Source organism: Lepus europaeus, chromosome 4 (genome assembly GCF_033115175.1).
Source record: "Lepus europaeus isolate LE1 chromosome 4, mLepTim1.pri, whole genome shotgun sequence".
NCBI classification, from domain to species: Eukaryota; Metazoa; Chordata; class Mammalia; order Lagomorpha; family Leporidae; genus Lepus; species Lepus europaeus.
The window spans coordinates 69461339-69479151 of NC_084830.1; the positions used below are offsets into that span (position 1 = coordinate 69461339).

The 17813-nt window shown below is 41.8% G+C and overlaps 1 protein-coding gene across 10 annotated transcripts in view; it reads left to right on the plus strand.

Moving 5' to 3' along the window:
• STAU2 (staufen double-stranded RNA binding protein 2) overlaps positions 1 to 17813 on the plus strand; it is a 360539-nt gene that overhangs the window by 3300 nt on the left and 339426 nt on the right. For 7 of the 10 annotated variants that reach the window (XM_062188357.1, XM_062188348.1, XM_062188355.1 and 4 more), the window contains one exon: positions 8702 to 8767. In XM_062188357.1, coding sequence (XP_062044341.1) covers positions 8750 to 8767 — 18 coding nt within the window. In that variant the 5' untranslated portion in view covers positions 8702 to 8749. Of the gene's footprint in view, positions 1 to 8701; positions 8768 to 12576; positions 12632 to 17813 lie in introns of those variants that run through there. The other 3 variants (XM_062188349.1, XM_062188351.1, XM_062188353.1) reach the window with 1 other exon arrangement.

Sequence of the window (17813 nt, forward strand, 5' to 3'; positions counted from 1 at the left end):
TGGCTCAGCTGGTAAAGCCATAGCCTTTGATGCCAGCGTCCCAAATCGGACTTCTGGGTCAGGTCTTAGCTGCAGTGATCTGATCCAGCTCCCTGCTAATGTGCCTGGGAAAGTAGCTGATGATGGCCAGAGTTGCTTGGGCCCCTACCACCCGATGAGAGACCTGGTTGGAGCAGCTGGATCCTGGATTCAGCCTGGCATGGCCCCAGCTGTTGAGGCCTTTTGAGGAGTGAAGCAGTGGATGGGAGATCACTCTATCTGTCCTCTCTGTCACTCTGTTTTTCAAATAAATAAATATTTTAAAAAAGGATACAGGAAGTCTCAAAGTGAGTCTAGATTGCTTTTAAAAGCAGAGGTTAACTTTTCAAGAATATTAGGGGTCGGCGCTGTGGAACAACCAGTTAAAACCCGGGCCTGCAGTGCCATGGCCCTGCCGGTTGAGTTCCAGCTGCTCTACTTCCGATCCAGCTCCCGGCTAATGTGCCTGGGAAAGCAACGGAGGGTAGCCCAAGTCCCTGGGCCCCTGTACTCACGTGGGAGACCCAGAAGAAGACCTGGCTCTTGGCTTTGGCCTTGTCCAGCCTCAGCCATTTTGGCCATTTGGGGAGTGAACCAAGGGATGGAAGACCTTTCTCTTTCTGTCTCTACCTCTCTCTAAAACTCTTCCAAATAAATAAAACGAATATTACATGAGAGCATAGAATCTTTAACAGTTACAATTTGTGTATATGTGTATATCATTGTTTGAGTTTGGATAACTTCCCAGAATTCAATATAGGAGTCTTCTAATTTTTTTTTTTTATCCAAGTGTTAAGTCCCAGACTTTGTTAAAAGAAACATTTTACCAAGGCTTTAAATCCAGCTTTACACTAATTTTTTTTTAAGATTTATTTATTGAAAAGTCAAGAGTTACAGAAGGGGAGAGGCAGAGTCAGAAGAGAGTGAGCTTCTGTCTGCTGGTTCACTCCCCAAATGGCTGCAACAGTCAAAACTGGGCCAGGCCAAAGCAGAAGCTTCATCCAGGTGTGGGTACAGAGGCCCAAGTCCTTGGGCTATCTTCTATTGCTTTCCCAGGTGCATTAGCAGGGAGCTGGATCAGAAGTGGAGCAGCCAGGACAGGAACCAGTGCCCATATGGGATGCTCAGGCAACAGCATCCCCAATACATCACAACACTGGCCCCAAAGGCAAGTCTTTTTTTTTTTTTTTTTTTTAAAGATTCACCTGTTTATTTGAAAGAGTTACACAAAGAGGAGAGGCAGAGACAGAGTAAGAGAGAAGGAGGGAGAGTAGGGGAGGTAGGTCTTCACTCCCCAATTGGCTGTAACGGCCGGAGCTGTGCCAATCTGAAGCCAGGAGCTTCTTTCAGGTCTCTCACATGTGTGCAGGAGCCCAAGGACTGGGGCCATCTTCCACTGCTTTCCCAGGCCACAGCAGAGAGCTGGATTGGAAGTGGAGCAGCTGGGACTCAAACTGGTGCCCATATGGGAGTGCCCAATTGAGCACTGCAGGAGGTGGTTTACCCCTACACCACAGTGCTGGACCCTGCCCAAAGGCAAGTCTTATAATTTAGCTTATAGTGAAGAGGACTTTGAAAACAGGTCAAACTGGATTTTAATGCTATCAATGTGTCCCAACCCCTAGCAAAATGGGAATATATGACACCTGCATCTCAAGGTGATAAGGATTAAATGAGTTAATGTAAAAGTGACATACTATAAAACTGATAATTTTTGTTTTAGTAAATATTAGTTTCCTTGTTTTTCTAGATGAGTAGTAATATGGGGAGTTTTTCACTGGAATAGTTTGGGGGGTAAGACCTCCCTCCGTATACTTAGGATCTTTGATAGGCTCTTAGAAGATAATAAAATTTTGGCTGAAATTTTAAAATTTTTCTGGGGGTGCTGCTTTGAAAAGTTAGAATGAAATGCATTTTTAAAAAGCTTTTTAAAGGACAACTGAATTTATTTAGGGTGAGAAGTTAGGGTTCCCCCCCCTAAATTTTTTGTTTGAGAGGCAGAGTAAGAGAGAGAGAGGCTAGACAGAGAGAATTCCCATTCTCTGATTCACTTCCCAAATGCTCTCAACAGCTGGGACTGAGCTAGGCTGAAGCCAGGTGCTGGGAACTCTATCCCATGTGGATTCAGGGACCCAGGGACTTGACACATCACCTGCTGCCTCCCAGGATGCATATTGAGAAACTGGCATTAGGAGCAGACCTGGATCAGTGCGGTGCGCTGGCTGCAGCGCACCGGCTGCGGCGGCCATTGGAGGGTGAGCCAACGGCAAAAAGGAAGACCTTTCTCTCTGTCTCTCTCTCTCACTGTCCACTCTGCCTGTCCAAAAAAAAAGGAGTAGGCCGGCGCCGCGGCTCACTAGGCTAATCCTCCACCTTGCGGCGCCGGCACACCGGGTTCTAGTCCCGGTCGGGGCACCGATCCTGTCCCGGTTGCCCCTCTTCCAGGCCAGCTCTCTGCTGTGGCCAGGGAGTGCAGTGGAGGATGGCCCAAGAGCTTGGGCCCTGCACCCCATGGGAGACCAGGATAAGCACCTGGCTCCTGCCATCGGATCAGCGCGGTGCGCCGGCCGCAGCGCGCTACCGCGGCGGCCATTGGAGGGTGAACCAACGGCAAAAAGGAAGACCTTTCTCTCTGTCTCTCTCTCACTGTCCACTCTGCCTGTCAAAAATAAAAAAAAAAAAAAATAAAATAAAAAAAAAAAAAAAAAAATAAAAAAAAAAAAAAAAGGAGTAGACCTGGGACTTCAACCGAGGCACTTCAGTATGGGATGTGGGTGGACCAAGTGGTGTCTTAACTGATATACCAAATACCTACCCTGATACTTGGTTTGGTAGCTGCTAGTCTTAAGAATAGGGATAGTAAATATTTTTTGTTTTTCATATTGTCAAATAAGACATTGAAGTGAGAATTACCTATCAATTGTGGATGAATGCAATTCTAAAAAATTTATAGTTATTAATAGTAATACCATTCTATAAATTATAAATAAATTGCCATTAATTATTGAGGATCATATAGATTTGGCTTGTATAGCTTTTATTTGTCAAATGGGCAAAATGTAATTTATAGTAAAATCAGTGGGTTCGTTCTATCAGCAGATGCAGGTTGGACCTTTAACTTGGTGTGAGCACAAGTCATCCTCAGTTTGCAGTGTCCTCTCTTTATCAACTGTCCTGCCCGTTTTAGTAGCTCGGAACCTAGAATTGCGTGTCCTTATTTGCTGAATGGATGTCACTGTAGGGCACTTTGGGGACATGTGAATAGGTTTCTCTAAAAGTACTTAATTGTAGTTGGAATAAACTGTTACTTGGAGCTCTTGTCAGAGGAGGGACAGTGGACTTATGAAACCTCAGATAGTGTGCAGCTATATTTTGCTGATATGTTTTGATATTTTATCAGATTTTTAAAAATACAGGCCAGTAGATTTGACACATCTTCATAAAGAAGAAACAGGGTCCGAAAGTGCCACTGTGGGCATTCTAAATTGTCCACGGTGTGGTTGCAAATTATAATTTTTGCATTGACTGTAAATCTAACTTGTCTGATAAAAATGAATCTCAGAGTGCTATCCAGTTACCTCTCAGTGCTGTTTACAACTGTACTAGTGTCATATATTTTAACTTATACAGCTCTTTTTACTTGCGAAGAAAAAGCTTATAGAATATTTAAAATTGTATGATCAATTTTAAGTGAATAAGTGTTCTTGTTTCTGTTGCTTCATAAATATCTTTGGTATATTAGAAGATTAGAACTCTAAGAAATGTACCCTGGTATCTTACTGTGCCTGCTTCTTGGAATCGGCCCCAGTGTTATCAGACTGTGATATAGAAAAATATGGGAAGGTCTGTAGATGAGTGCTTTTGACTTTTTGAGAAGCTTATGCTAAATACAAACAAAAACAAACAAAACGATGTTTCTAGAGAGATGGTGAATGCTTACTGAGAAACTTTTAGTGGTTTATTCACACTTCACCTTCCAAATGAATTCAATAAAAAAATTGGTTTGTATTTTTGTTTCCAATGTGTTTTTTAAAAAAATATTTATTTTTGTTTGAAACAGACACAGACACCAACACATGCAGATCTTCCATCCTATGGTTCACTCCCTAATGCTTGCAATAGCTGGGGCTAGGCCCGACTGCAGCCAGGAGCCTGGAACTCTATTTGGACCTCTCAAATGAGTGGCAGGGGAGCCATTGTCTGCTACCTCCCAGGACTCCCATTAGCTGGAACCTGGATTGGAAACAGAGGCACTCTAGTATGGAATGGGGGCATCCCAAGTGGTGGTTTAACCTGTGCCACAACACCCGGCTATTGTATTTTAACATTATTTGAATAAAGCCACACTTTTTAAAAGAGATTTTATTTATTTTAAAGATTTTATTTTGAGAGGCAGAGTTACAGAGAGAGGGAGAGACAGAGAGAAAGGTCTTCCATCCACTGGCTCACTCCCCAAATGGCTGCGACGGCCGGAGCTGGACTGATCTGAGGCCAGGAGCCAGGAGCTTTTTCTGGGTCTCCCACGTGGGGACTTGGACCATCTTCCGGTGCCTTCCCAGGCCATTAGCAGGGAGCTTGATTGGAAGAGGAGCAGCTAGGAGAGGAACCAGCACCCATTTGGAATGCAGGCACTGCAGGCAGAGGCTTAGCCTACTATGCACAATGCTGGTTCCAAAAGTTATACTTTTTATAAAGACCTTAGTTCTGGAGTTAAAAATGTAAATGTTTAAGTTTCACGGTTTACTACATTCAAATTCTAGTGTTACTCATTTGCTCATGTTGCGTAGGGAATTGATTTGTTTTTGACCTACCCAAATATGTTAATTAGTATCCAAAGCACCATAGGAGTATTGAATTTTTTTATTTCAATCTGCCTGTATTTGCTGTTTATTATCTGGCCAGATTACAAAAATACCATAGCAGAAACATAGAGTTACAGAGAGAGGGAAAAACAGAAAAAAAATCTTCCATCTGCTGGTTCACTCCCCAAATGGCAGCAATGCCCGGAGCTGGGCCTATCTGAAGCCAGGAGCCAGGAGCCAGGAGCCAGGAGCCAGGAGCTTCTTCTGGGTCTCCTATGTTGGTGCAGGGACCCAAGCACTTGGGCCATCTTCCAGTGCTTTCCGCGGCCATAGCAGAAAGCTGGATTGGAAGAGGAGCAGCTGGGACATGAACCAGCACACATATGGGATGCTGGTGCCATAGGCAGAGGCTTATTAGCCCATTATGCCACAGCACAGGGCCCCAGGAGTATTGAATTTTAGAGTTGAACAGGGTTGTCTTATTTATTGTTGTATGACAAATTACCCCAGAACCTAGGCCTTAAAACAGCAAACATTTATTATCTCGTTGGTTCTGTGGGTTAGAAATTTGGGTGCAGTTTGGCTCGGTTCCTGTGGCTCAGGGTCTCTAAGGAGGTGGCAGTGACATCAGAAAGCTTGCCTGGTGAAAGATCTGCCTCCAGATTCATGTGGCTCTTGGCAGAGTTCTATTCCTTGGGGCCTCAGATTGTACTGGCTGCTGTCCAGAGCTTCACTCAGTCCTCTGCCATGTGGGCCCCTCCAAAGGGAGGCTTACAAGATGGCATCTGGTTTCCCTCAAAGCAGACAAGAGAGTGGGAGAAGGTGATATTCAACACTTGATAGCCTAATCCTGGCATTGGGGTCTTGGTGTTTCTTTTGTATTCTACTTGTAAGAGGCTGCCCACTGCAACAACTTGAGTTTAATTTTGAATGATTAAAAAAAAACAAAACAAAACAAAAACAGAACAAAAAGAATTTAATGATACACAAAGTAATTTGACCAAGGATCCTGAAGAGCTTGGACTAAAATTTAAATTCACCATTACTCAGGCCTTGTACGTTTTCTAAACTTCCCATTCCTTTAGGAGGTGTGAAAATAACTATAAAAGAAAATAAAAATTAATACAGGTGCTGAGGACACTATTGTAAGAAATATACTAAAAATGTTCAAAGTCATTTTGAATTGCTTTCAGTCTGTCACACTGAAAGCATTGTAGCCAAATATTTCTCTCTCTCTCTGTGTGTGTGTGTGTCTTTATGTATGTATCTGAAGAATACTTGCTTCTGAGGGAAAATTCAGTATTTTACAGCATTCTACACAAGTGATAGAATTTAGTCCTTTTGCTGTATGTCCAGACTGTTGTTGCTTTGCAGATAATTTTTTTTGAGGAAATGTATAATTTATATTTTATGTATTTTTTTCCTCATTACAAGATCTTTGGATTTATTTGTCAATTTAGGTTTGCCTGCCCTTGTTTGGCATCTTTCTAAATTAAGGATAGGAGAGATTTAATGTGTGAGAATTAGGGGTTGGTGTTATGGCCTAGTGGGTAAAGCTGCTGCCTGCAACTCTGGCATCCCATATGGGTGGCAATGGCAGTTTGAGTCCCGGCTGCTCCACTTCCTTTTTTTTTTTTTTTTTTTTAAGATTTTATTTATTTATTTGACAGGTAGAGTTACAGACAGTGAGAAAGAGAGAGAGAGAGAGAGAAAGGTCTTCCTTTTGTTCACTCCGCAAATGGCTGCAACGGTCGGAGCTGCGCCGATCCAAAGCCAGGAGCCAGGTGCTTCCTCCTGGTCTCCCATGCGGGTGCAGGGGCCCAAGGACCCGGGCCGTCCTCTACTGCTTTCCCAGGCCATAGCAGAGAGCTGGACTGGAAGAGGAGCAACCGGGACTAGAACCGGCACCCTTGGCTGCTCCACTTCCAATCCAGCTCTCTGCTAATGGCTTGGGATAGCAGTGGAAGATGGCCCAAGTGCTTGGGCCCCTGTACCCACGTAGGAGACCTGGAAGAAGCTTCTGGCTGCTGGCTTCGGTCTGGCCCAGCCCTGGCCATTGTGGCTGTTTGGGCAATGAACCAGTAAATGGAAATCTCTCTGCTTCTGCTCCTACCCCCTCTCAACCACCCCCACCATAACTCTGCCTTTCAAATAAATAAAAAATAAATCTTTTTAAAAAAATGTGAGAATAAACAAAACCAAGGGGAGAGTGTCCACTTAGAAGGAAGCAAGCTCAAGTATAGCGACAGGACGTACGTACTGTGACTTTTTTAGAACGTAGCACATAGGGTGAGTGTTTCTTGTAGCCATTGGGATGCTGCTTAGGAGGCTGCATCACATATTGGAGTGCTTGGATTCAAGTCCTGGCTCTGCTCTCTCTCCAGCTTCCTGCTAATGCACACACTGAGTGGCAGCAGATGATGGCTTGAGTGTTTAAGCCCTTGCAACCCTCGTGGGAGACCTGGATTGAATTCCAGGCTCTTGAGCATTTTGGGCGTAGATCAATAGCTGGAAGAATCTTTCAAGTAAAAAATAAAAATAAAGTTTTATGTGAAATTTTAATGTGCACACTATTTTTATACTGATGACAATAAACTAACAACAGAGAAAAATAAAACAGCTAGGTAATCTTACTGTGTACTTTTTTCTATACCCACTAAAAGAGTACTTGTGTGTATTACATTTTTTTTTTAAGTTTTTCAAGATTTTTATTTATTTATTTGGAAGAGTTACAGAGAGAGATCTCCCATTTGCTAGTTCATTCCCTAGATGGCAGCAATGGCCAGGGAGCCAGGATCCAGGATCCAGGAGCTTCTTCCAGGTCTCCCACATGGACGACAGGGACCCAAACACTTGGACTGTCCTCCACTGCTTTTCTGAGGTACATTAGCAGAGAGCTAGACTGGAAGTGGAGCAGCCAGGACATGCATTGGTGCCTAGGTTGGATACCAGCATTGTAGGTGGCAGCTTTACCCTCTATGCCACAATGCTAGACCTGTATTTCATATTCTTTAGGAGTAATGTATCATATGGAAGGTGGGAACAAAGCTGTTGAAACCATAACCTGAGCAGGGGAGTTTCTGTGACTTTTTTTTTTTTTTTAATTTAAAGATTTATTTAGTTATGTGGAAGTAACAGAGGGAGGGAGGGAGGGAGACAGAGGGAGAGAGAGAGAGAGAGAGAGAAAGAGAGAGAGACACGGAGATAGAAACATCTTCCATCTGCTGGTTCACTCTCCAAATGGCCGCAATGGATGGGGCTGAGCCAGGCCAAAGTCAGGAGTCGAGAGCTTCATCCAGCTCTCCCACATGGGTCAAGGGCCCAAGCACTTAGACCATCTTCTGCTGCTTTCCCAGGCACATTAGCAGTGAGCTGGATCAGAAGTGAAGCAGCCAGGTTTCAAACTCGTGCCCCTATGGGATGCCCGTGTCATAGGCAGTGGCTTTACCTGCTAGGCCATAACGCCAGCCCCTTATTAAATATTAATCTGAAACTTACAGATTTGTTTTTGACAGTTTCACTTTTGTTGGAATTGTCTTAGAACTTCAGAACCAAAGGGACCTCATTCAGCAACCTAGATCTACTTTATTCTGTAGGGTAGCCACTAGCCACATGTGCTAATTTAAGTTTACCTTAAAGAAAATTCAGTATTTTCCCTCTTGGTTGCACCAGTCACATTTCAAACGTTTAGCATCCATATGTTGCCAGTGGCTACTGGGTTGCATGGTGCAAATAGAAGACATGTTCATCCTCATAGGAAGTTCTATGAGGATCTGGATCCAATTCTGTTTTATATTTGATTTTAATCAAGAGCATGTGTTTAAAGTGCTAGTTGTTGAGGTTTCTAACTAACTTGACTTTCTTTCTGTTTCATTTTCCAGTTTTTGGAGCTGTGAAGGATACAACAGTTTAGGCACTATTGTCTTAACATGCTTCAAATAAATCAGGTGAGTTTGTGTTAAGATGTGTCTTGTGCTGTCATAGTGCTTTGGCCTTAAATTATGCAACATTTTAACTTAGCTTTCCTGTAACCAAAACCTGACCATTGCTTTATGGAGCAGTTACATACCATGTCATCTGTGAAGATCTGTGCAGGGCAGATTGTTTAAGAATTACAGTGATAGTCCTGAAAGTTGGTAACTTCTGAATTTTTTCTGTTCTTGATGCCACATCCTTCCAAGACTTGATGTGTTCAGAAGGCTGGTGATCATGATACAGCTTTAGTAGATGGCAGTTGCTCAGACTCAAAGAATTTTTAGGGAAGTAATTGTATCAGTGTGTTAAAAAAAGATTCCTTTTCTAGGGCACTGGAAAAGGCTGGAAGAAAGGGCTCTGCTGAATAACCTACAGCCCATAATATTCAGACTCCCTGAATGATGTATTTTTCTTATGTCTTGGTATTTTTCTAAAAACTTAATTTTAATAATTTAATTTTACCTTTTCTGAACAAATAAGAGATTGTATTATAACTTTAATATTCGGAAATACTTCATTTTTTTTTTTTTGGTTGCAAAGAGAGACGTCATTAAAATGGTTTTCTATAATTTGAGGAAGTAATCCTGCCCACCTGCTTCCCACCCCAACATAGTCCTGCTCACCTCACCTTACCTGAGAAATGTCCAGTTCCTGTGCATCACAGGCCATCTCTAAGCAGTGACTTCTAGCTTTATACCTGATGTGCCCCTCTTTTTTGATCTTTGAACTCATGTAGCAGTTACCAGCTTGACCTCTTAACTTGGATGTTTTTGTGCATCCAGACTTAATGTGTGCCTAAGGAACAATCTAAGTGCTTCAGTTACTCTGGACTTTAAATTCCTATTTGGGCAGGGTCATTCTGGCTGCCGAGGCTTTGTGCAGATTACCTCTGCCTGCATCTCTCTTCCACCCTGTGCTTGGCTCGCCTGACTCCAGAAATAACATACGTTCTCATGGCTCCCTGCCCTTTTATTTAATGACATCATGGCATTCACAATTACAGTCAAATATGTAGTTAGGAGACAGTAATTCCTGTGTACCTGTGGGTCATGCATTTGTGGATACAACTATCCATGAATTGAAAATATTTGAAAGAAATTGTGTCTGTAGTGAACATGTACAGACTTTCCTTTCTTATCACTGTTCCCTAAATAATACAGAATGACAACTACTTTTTATGAGATTTATTATTTATTTGAAAGGCAGAGCAATTGAGAGAGAGAGAGAGAGAGAGAGAGAGAGATATGAATCATGAGATACCAAGAGATCTTCTGTCTTTATTCCCCAAATGGCTGCAGCAGCCAGGCCTGGGCCAGGCCAAAGCCAGAGCCAGGAACTCCATCCTGGTCTCCCCATGGAGACCCATGTAAGGGCCCAAGAACTTGGTCTGTCTTCTGCTGCCTTCCTGGGCACGCTGGCAGGAAGCTGGATTGGAAATGGAGCAGCTGGGACTCTAATCAGCATTCCCACATGGGATGCTGGTATTGCAAGTAGTGGCTTAACTCAGCTCACTATAATGCCAGATCCTGTGTAACAACTACTTATATAACATTTACATTTAATTAGGTTTTCTAAGTGATCTAGAGATAATTTAAAGTATATGAAAGAATATTTGTAGGTTATATGCAAATACTGTGCAAATTTTTAGAAGAGACTTGAATGTCCATAGATTCTAGTGTTGTTAGGGGTCGTGGAACAAATCCAACACAGACACTAAGGGATGATTTGGTTTAACATCTTTCTCCCTTGTTAGTGTGCTCCATGAAGACAGTGACTGCTTGTTACTGTTAGATTTGAATTCCCAGAGTCAAAAGTAAAAAATGTACATAGTTTTCATAAAATAACTGGTTGAGTGGATGAATGCTGCTAGAATTATTTCTAAAGCCAGGAAATTTCCATTATTTTTGACAATAACTGTAAAACTGTATTGTCAGTTTTGGTATTATATGTTTTTTTTTTTGTTGTTTTGTTACCCAAATACCATTAACTTGAAATATCCTTTATACAAGGTTATTCTTTTGAGTTTTTTCTATACTAGGAAACTTCCTTATGCACCAAAAATTGCTTTCATAAAAGACACTGCTAATATAGGGTTAAAAGAATCTTATTTTTAATTTAATTTTTTATTTTTTTAAAGATTTATTTATTTATTTGAAAGGCAGAGTTATACAGAGGCAGAGGCCTACAGAGAGAGAGAGAGAGAGAGATGTCTTCCATCCTCATGTTCACTCCCCAGATGGCTGCAATGGCCAGAGCTGTGCTAATCCGAAGCCAGGAGCTTCTTCCAGGTCTCCCAAGTGGGTGCATGGGCCCAAGGTTTTGAGCCATCTTCCACTGCTTTCTCAGGCCATAGCTGAGAGCTGCATAGGAAGTGGAGCAGCCGAGACGTGAACCGGTGCCCATCTGGGATGCCAGCACTGCAGGTGGTGGCTTTACCCATACTGCCACAGCGCCAGCCCTAAAAGAATCTTAAATGCAGTGTGCTCAGTACTTTCTGTACCCTCATAGCTGCCCTCAAATCCCTTTGGAAGCATCAGTGGTGGTTTGTGAGACTTGACTTGTAAATTGTAGTAGGTGTAAAGTTGCCACAAAATGACTTTCTGTGGATACCTGCCATTAATTATATGAGTACGAGTAGAATAATTTATTTCATATTCTAGTAAAGACAGATGGAAATGATCATTCATTTTATGCCAGAAGAGTTCATTGAAAGCTGTAGTTTATGGATTAGTCCTAATAAGGATTTGTTAACTGGTGATTTTGCAGGTCATGTTGAATCAAGCATTGTACACAGTTCTTAAGCAGTATTCTACATGCCCATATTCCCTGGGCTTTGGCTGGAAACTGTACACACTGCCCATAGATACTGAAAAAAGACCTGTATTTCTAGAGTCACTTATGGACCCCTTTTGGTTATTTGATTATAAATTTCATTGCTCAAACTGTTCAAGTCTGAAGGGGAAAAGTTAACAGAATTAGAAATACTAGAAGCTGGAAAGACTTTGTCTTCAGTTAAGCTGTTAAACTTATTTTTGTTGTTGTTGTTGTTTAAAAGATGTATTTATTTACTTGAGAGGCAGAGTTTCAGACAGAGAGAGGGGAGAGAACAGAGAGGTTGGTTTTCCATCTGAGATCTGTTTTCCATCTGCTGTTTTACTCCCCAAATGGCCACAGCGGCAGAGCTGGGCTGATCCAAAGCCAGGATCCAGGAGCTTCTTCCAGGTCTCCCACATGGGTATAGGGGCCCAAGTAGTTGGGCCATCTTCCACTGCTTCCCTAGGCCATTAGCAGGGAGCTGGATTGGAGTGGAGCAGCCGGCACCCATATGCCCGTGTCTCAGGTAGAGGCTTAACCTACTAAGCCACAGCACAGGCCCTATGAGTGATTTTTATCTTGTTATTTTTATAGTGACTGCTTTCTTATGAGAATGACTATTTTCTGCTATATGATTTTCAACCATGTCTCTAGGATTGGTATTAAATTTTTATTTGGGAAGTTTTTTGTTTTCTTAAAGTGCATCAATTACTATATACTTTTCTGGTGCTAACAGTTTCTTCCATGTATGTTCCTGAAATTAATTATAAACCAGGCTATTGACTATTAAATTATTTGACATTTTCTTTCAAATTAATTCTGCCTGATAATTTTTATGGGACGTGGGACTGTTCTATGTTCTGTTATGATAATGGCTCTTTTCTGTCCTGCTTACTGTAGAAAAATTAGGTGTTTAGATAAACAACAACAAAAAAAAATCACAAAAAATTCCACTATTCTTTTACAGAGATATTCACTTCTAACATTTTGGGGTGTATACTTCTAGATTTTTTTCTATACAGGTATGTTTTTATGTGAATGTATGTTATTTTTAAAAACTGGGTTTATACAATATGTAATATCTCAAAATGACTTAATAATAATGTTGAGTTTGGAAGTACTAAAATTGTTTTAACCAAGCCCTTATTGTTGGACAGATTTTTATATTGCAGTTAGTGCCACAGTGAATTTTTTCATATACATCTATTTTTACAGTTATTTTATAATTAATTTTAAGAAATTAAACACTGGTTAAAGGGACATCTGGATTTTAAAGATATTTGATGCTTAAATAAAAAAATACAAAATTATATCTACCAGAAGTGTGTGGGACTACCTGTTTCCTTTCATTGACAAGTTCTCAATCTTTGTCAATCTGTCTGACAAAAAGTGGTATTTTTGTTTGCATTTCTATGATTTGCTTATATTTGTTGTTGTTTTGTGGTTTGCCTTTTATGAGTTGCTTGCATATGTCCATTGTCATCTTTCTTCTTTTATTTGTAAATTACATCATTTAGATTATATACCTTGCTAAGCTAGTATTTAAAATTATTGCTTTATGATTTTTCATTCATTCGACACATAACTAATGGGAGTCTCATAGTTTGAGGGTACCCTAGTAGATAGGGGTTTAGTATATTTTGGGCCTTTCCCCCAAAGATAAATTGAGTCTCTGGGGAAAGGAAACTCACTTTAACATTAAGCTGTAAGAAATATGAATAACAAGGCACACGTACTGTGAAATCATGTATTTTTTTTATTTGTTTATTTGAAAGAGTTACACAGAAGGAGAGAGACAGAGAGAAAGAGAGAGAGAGAGGTGGAGGGGTAGAGGTCCTCTGTGGCTCACTCTCCAAATGACTGCAGGAGCTGTGCTGATCTGAAGCCAGGAGCCAGGAACTTCCTCCAGGTCTCCCACGTGGGTACAGGGACCCAAAGCCTTGGGCCATCTTCCACTGCTTTCCCAGGCCATAGCAGAGAGCTGAATCGGAAGTGGAGCAGTGGCTCTTGAACCAGTGCCCATATGGATGTTGGCACTGCAGGTGGCGGCTTTACCTGCTATGTCACAGCGCCAGCCTCGTGAAATCATATTTTAAAATGAGTGACTGAAACAGTTTTTTGTGATTAGCTGGTGAGGCTGACTGGACTAGGAGATTGGGGAAGTCTAGATTAGGCAGTTGCAGCACTGGGAGTGCCTGGCAGCAGGGACTTTATGGTCTAAGTAGTTGGTGGTTCCTTTGAATAAAGTTTGATAATAGATGTTGGGAACATGGAAGCCAAGAGGACGCTTTCAGGCCTGGCTAAAGTAGAATGGGAGGACAGGCAGGACAAAGCAGAATTTTAGTGCCAGAGGAGTAGGGAACCCTGCATGGCAAGAGCCAGGTATTATAGGAAGAATCAAAGTTGTTTTACTGTATAGTTTAAGGTTGGGGCATGACTGTCAGGAAGCAAAGGCCTAAAGAATATTGATGCTCATCTCACAGGTTTATTGTGAGGAGTAACTAGGGTAACAGAGGCAAAATGCTGAGCATTGATCTTGGTACCACTTGCATTGCTAGTCATTTTACTTTAACTCAGCTGTTGCTGTTGCTTCCTGACTCGAGAGTGTTTGAAATGGAGTTGAAAGGCAGTCATGTAGTGAGTGCTTGAGTAAAGTGTTTGAAGGAATGAACCACTTGTTTCTCAAACCCAGGTTGGCTTTAATCAACTCTCCTCTTTTCTTGCCATAAGCACCAGGAGCTTTTTTCTTTTCTTTTAGAAGTTGATTCTACTACACTTACTTTTTCCAAGTCTGGATTTGGAGTAGAATCTACAACCTTCCCAAAGTGTATAAGGGGTATAGTTAGTCTACTGTTGGGAATAAGAAGCATAGTAAGCGAAAGGAGGTTGAAGTGTGTTAAGAAGGACTCCTGCTTTCTGCCTTCCCCTTCCTCTTGTCTGCCTCCCCCTTACTCATGATCGTTCCCTCTGAGAGTGCTGAGTTGTCACGTTGTGTGTGCCCAGCCCTTTGATGAGAGAATGAGGCTTCCTGCAGGTAGCCAACAAGGAACTGAGGCCTCCAGGCAAAAGCGTGTGAGTGAGCTTTCTTGGAAGTGGACCTTCCAGCCCTAGGCTGCTCCCTGCTGACAACTTTACTGCAGCCTCAGAACCACCTAGCTAAGTCGCTCATTGATTGCTGGCCTCAGAAACTGGAAAAAAAAATGTTTTTTTTTTTTTTTTAAAACAAAACAAAACACTAAGTTGGAGGCAATTCAAATGTATATTTTTATTTGAAAGGCAGAGTTGCAGAGAGAGAGGGAGAGGGAGTGGTGGGGGAGGATATATATAAATATATATATGAGAGAAAGAATATGAGTGAGTGAGCGTGGGTCCATCCTTGGTTAACTTCTCAAATGGCTGTAAAGGCTAGGGCTGGACCAGGCAGAAGCTAGGAGCCTGGAATTCCATCCATGTCTCCCACATAGATGTCAGGGGTCCAAGTACTTGGGCCATCTTGTGCTGCTTTCCCAGGTACGTTAGAAGACAGAAGTGGAGCAGCTGGGACTTGAACTGGTGCTCAATGGGATTCTGGCATCACAGGCAGCTGCTTAACCTGCTGGCCCAGTCATTTGTTGTGCAGCAGAAGTATGCTCTTCCTCCTTAAACACCGTGAGAACATTTGAAGTGTGTAAACAAAAGTTTCAGATATTAGATGACAGGCAGCATCAGACTGTGATCCCTAGGAGAACTGCAAACCGTTGTGGTAAAGTCCTTCAATTGTACCAGCTTACAGTAAAGCGTAAGGCAATTTACCTACCAGCTGGGGTGTAGGGAGAAGGAACCAAAACAGCTTACTGAGATAAGGAGACAAAGATTAGAATTTGGGAAGGCCAAGTTGTGGTTAGAATTAATAAAGCAGAGTCCCTGACAGACTTGGGGGAGAGAGGCTGGGCTGGGAGAGTTCACAGGAAAAAGAATGCACACAAGCGTGCATGCATTCTGGAGATCAGTAGAGGGTTCTCAAGTCCCTGCTTCTGATTTGTAGATGCTTGACAGGACCACCCGGAGCTAGAGGGAAAAACTCCTGGAAAGCAACAAGAAAAACAATTTCCAGGGCCTATTATTTCCAGGATGGAAATAATTTGCATTCCCACAAAACTGAGTGATAACATGGGCCCTTGGGAAGAGTCCTCAGATGGCTTTAAGTGACTCCAAATAACTTAACCATGTGCTAGAACACTATTTTTTATTTTATTTTTTAACATTTATTTTTATTTATTTGAAAGAATCACAGAGAGAGGTAGAGAGAGAGAGATCCTTCATCCACTGACCTACTCCCCAAATAAAACACAATGGCCAGAGCTGAGCTGATTTGAAGTCAGGAACCACCAGCTTCTTCTGTGTCTCCCATGTGGGTACAAGGGCCCAAGGACTTGGTCCATCCTCTGCTGCCTTCCCAGGCCATAGCAGAGAGCTGGGTCGAAAGAGGAGCACCAGGATTCAAAATGGCACCCATATGGTATGCCGGGGCCTCAGGCCAGGGCTTTAACCCGCTGTGCCACAGCACCAGCCCCTAGAACACTATTTTAGAGCAGAGGTGGGGAATGTCTATCCTGTAGGCCTTGTATGTCCTGCAGAATCATTAGGTCTGGCCCTGCCAAGGCAACCATGGGTGGAACATGAAATTTAGTGTGTCTACAGCAGGCAGGCTAATACTTCTTGATGATTTTGTATAGCCCGTGAATAATGTTCTAAATATGCAAATAGCCCATGGTAGAAAAAAGTTTCCGCACCCCTAATTTAGAGAAATAAAACACAATTCAGAATCTTTCGATGTAAAATTTATAGTGATTGTCATCTATCAAAAAAAAACTAAAATGCTTGCCTCACCTTTGGTAATGGATAGAACATTTGGACAGAAGATCAGTAAGGAGGGACTGCCCTTGTGGCATAGCAGGTTAAGCTGCAACTTCGAACACCTATATCCCATATCAGAGTTCCTGGCTTTGAGTTGGCATCACTTGCAATCCAGCTTTCTGCTAGTGTACAACCTGGGAGGTAGCAGATGATGGCTCAAGCATTTGAGTCCCTGCTACCCACATGGGAGACTTGGATGTCCAGCCCTAGCTGTTGTGGGCATTTGGAAAGTGAACAGGTTTATGGAAGACCTAACATACACTCACACACTCTCTCTTTTGCTTGCTCCCTGCTGTGCCTTTCAAATAAATAAACATAAAATTAAAAATTGATCACTAGGAAGTTAGAGGCATTGAACAGCAGTATAAAACAATTTGACATACCATACTTACACAGAATATCCAGCAACAGTTGAATATTCATTCTTTTCAAGTATGTGTTCATAAAACATTCTGTAGAATATGTTAAATCCTTAAACAGATTTCAATAAATTTTAAGACTGAACTCATACGAATTATCTTTCCCAATTGGAATAGAATCAAGTTAGAAATCAGTAATAGAAGAAATACTGGAAAAGTAGTTAGCCCTCTGTATCTATGCATTCTGTATCTGTGGATTCAACCAGCCATGGATTGAAAAATTTGGAAGAATAATACTGCATTTGTACTGAACAGACTTTTTTGGGGATCATTAGTCCCTAAAAAATACAGTGTGACAAATATTTACATCACATTTATATTGTATTAGGTATTACAGTAATCTTGAGATAATTTCAAGTACTCATATATAGGAGGATATGCATAGATTATGTACAGATATTTTGTATAAGGGACTTGAGCATCAGAATTTAGTGTCCTTGAGGTGTACTGGAACAAATCTTCCATATTAATGAGCAACTATATATGGAAATTAAACAACATACTCTTAAATAACAAGCAAGTTGAAGAAGAAATCACAGGGGCATTAGAAACAATTTAAGGGTGAATGAAGATGAAAACAATATACATTACTTGTTTGATACAGTAAATGCAGTGCTTAGAGGAAAATTTCTTTTTTTTGTGTGAGAGGCAGAGAGATAGAGAGACAGGGAGATGCCATCTGCTGGGTTCACTCCTCAAATGTCTACAACAGCCAAAGTTGGCCAGGCTGAAACCAGGAGCCAGGAACTCAATGTAGGTCTCCCATGTGTGTGTGTTAGGGGCCCAGACATTTGATCCATCATCTGCTAACTCCCATGGACTACACGGGTAGGAAGCCAGAATCAGGAGCAGAGCTGGCACTCAAACCCAGGCACTCTGATGTGGGATG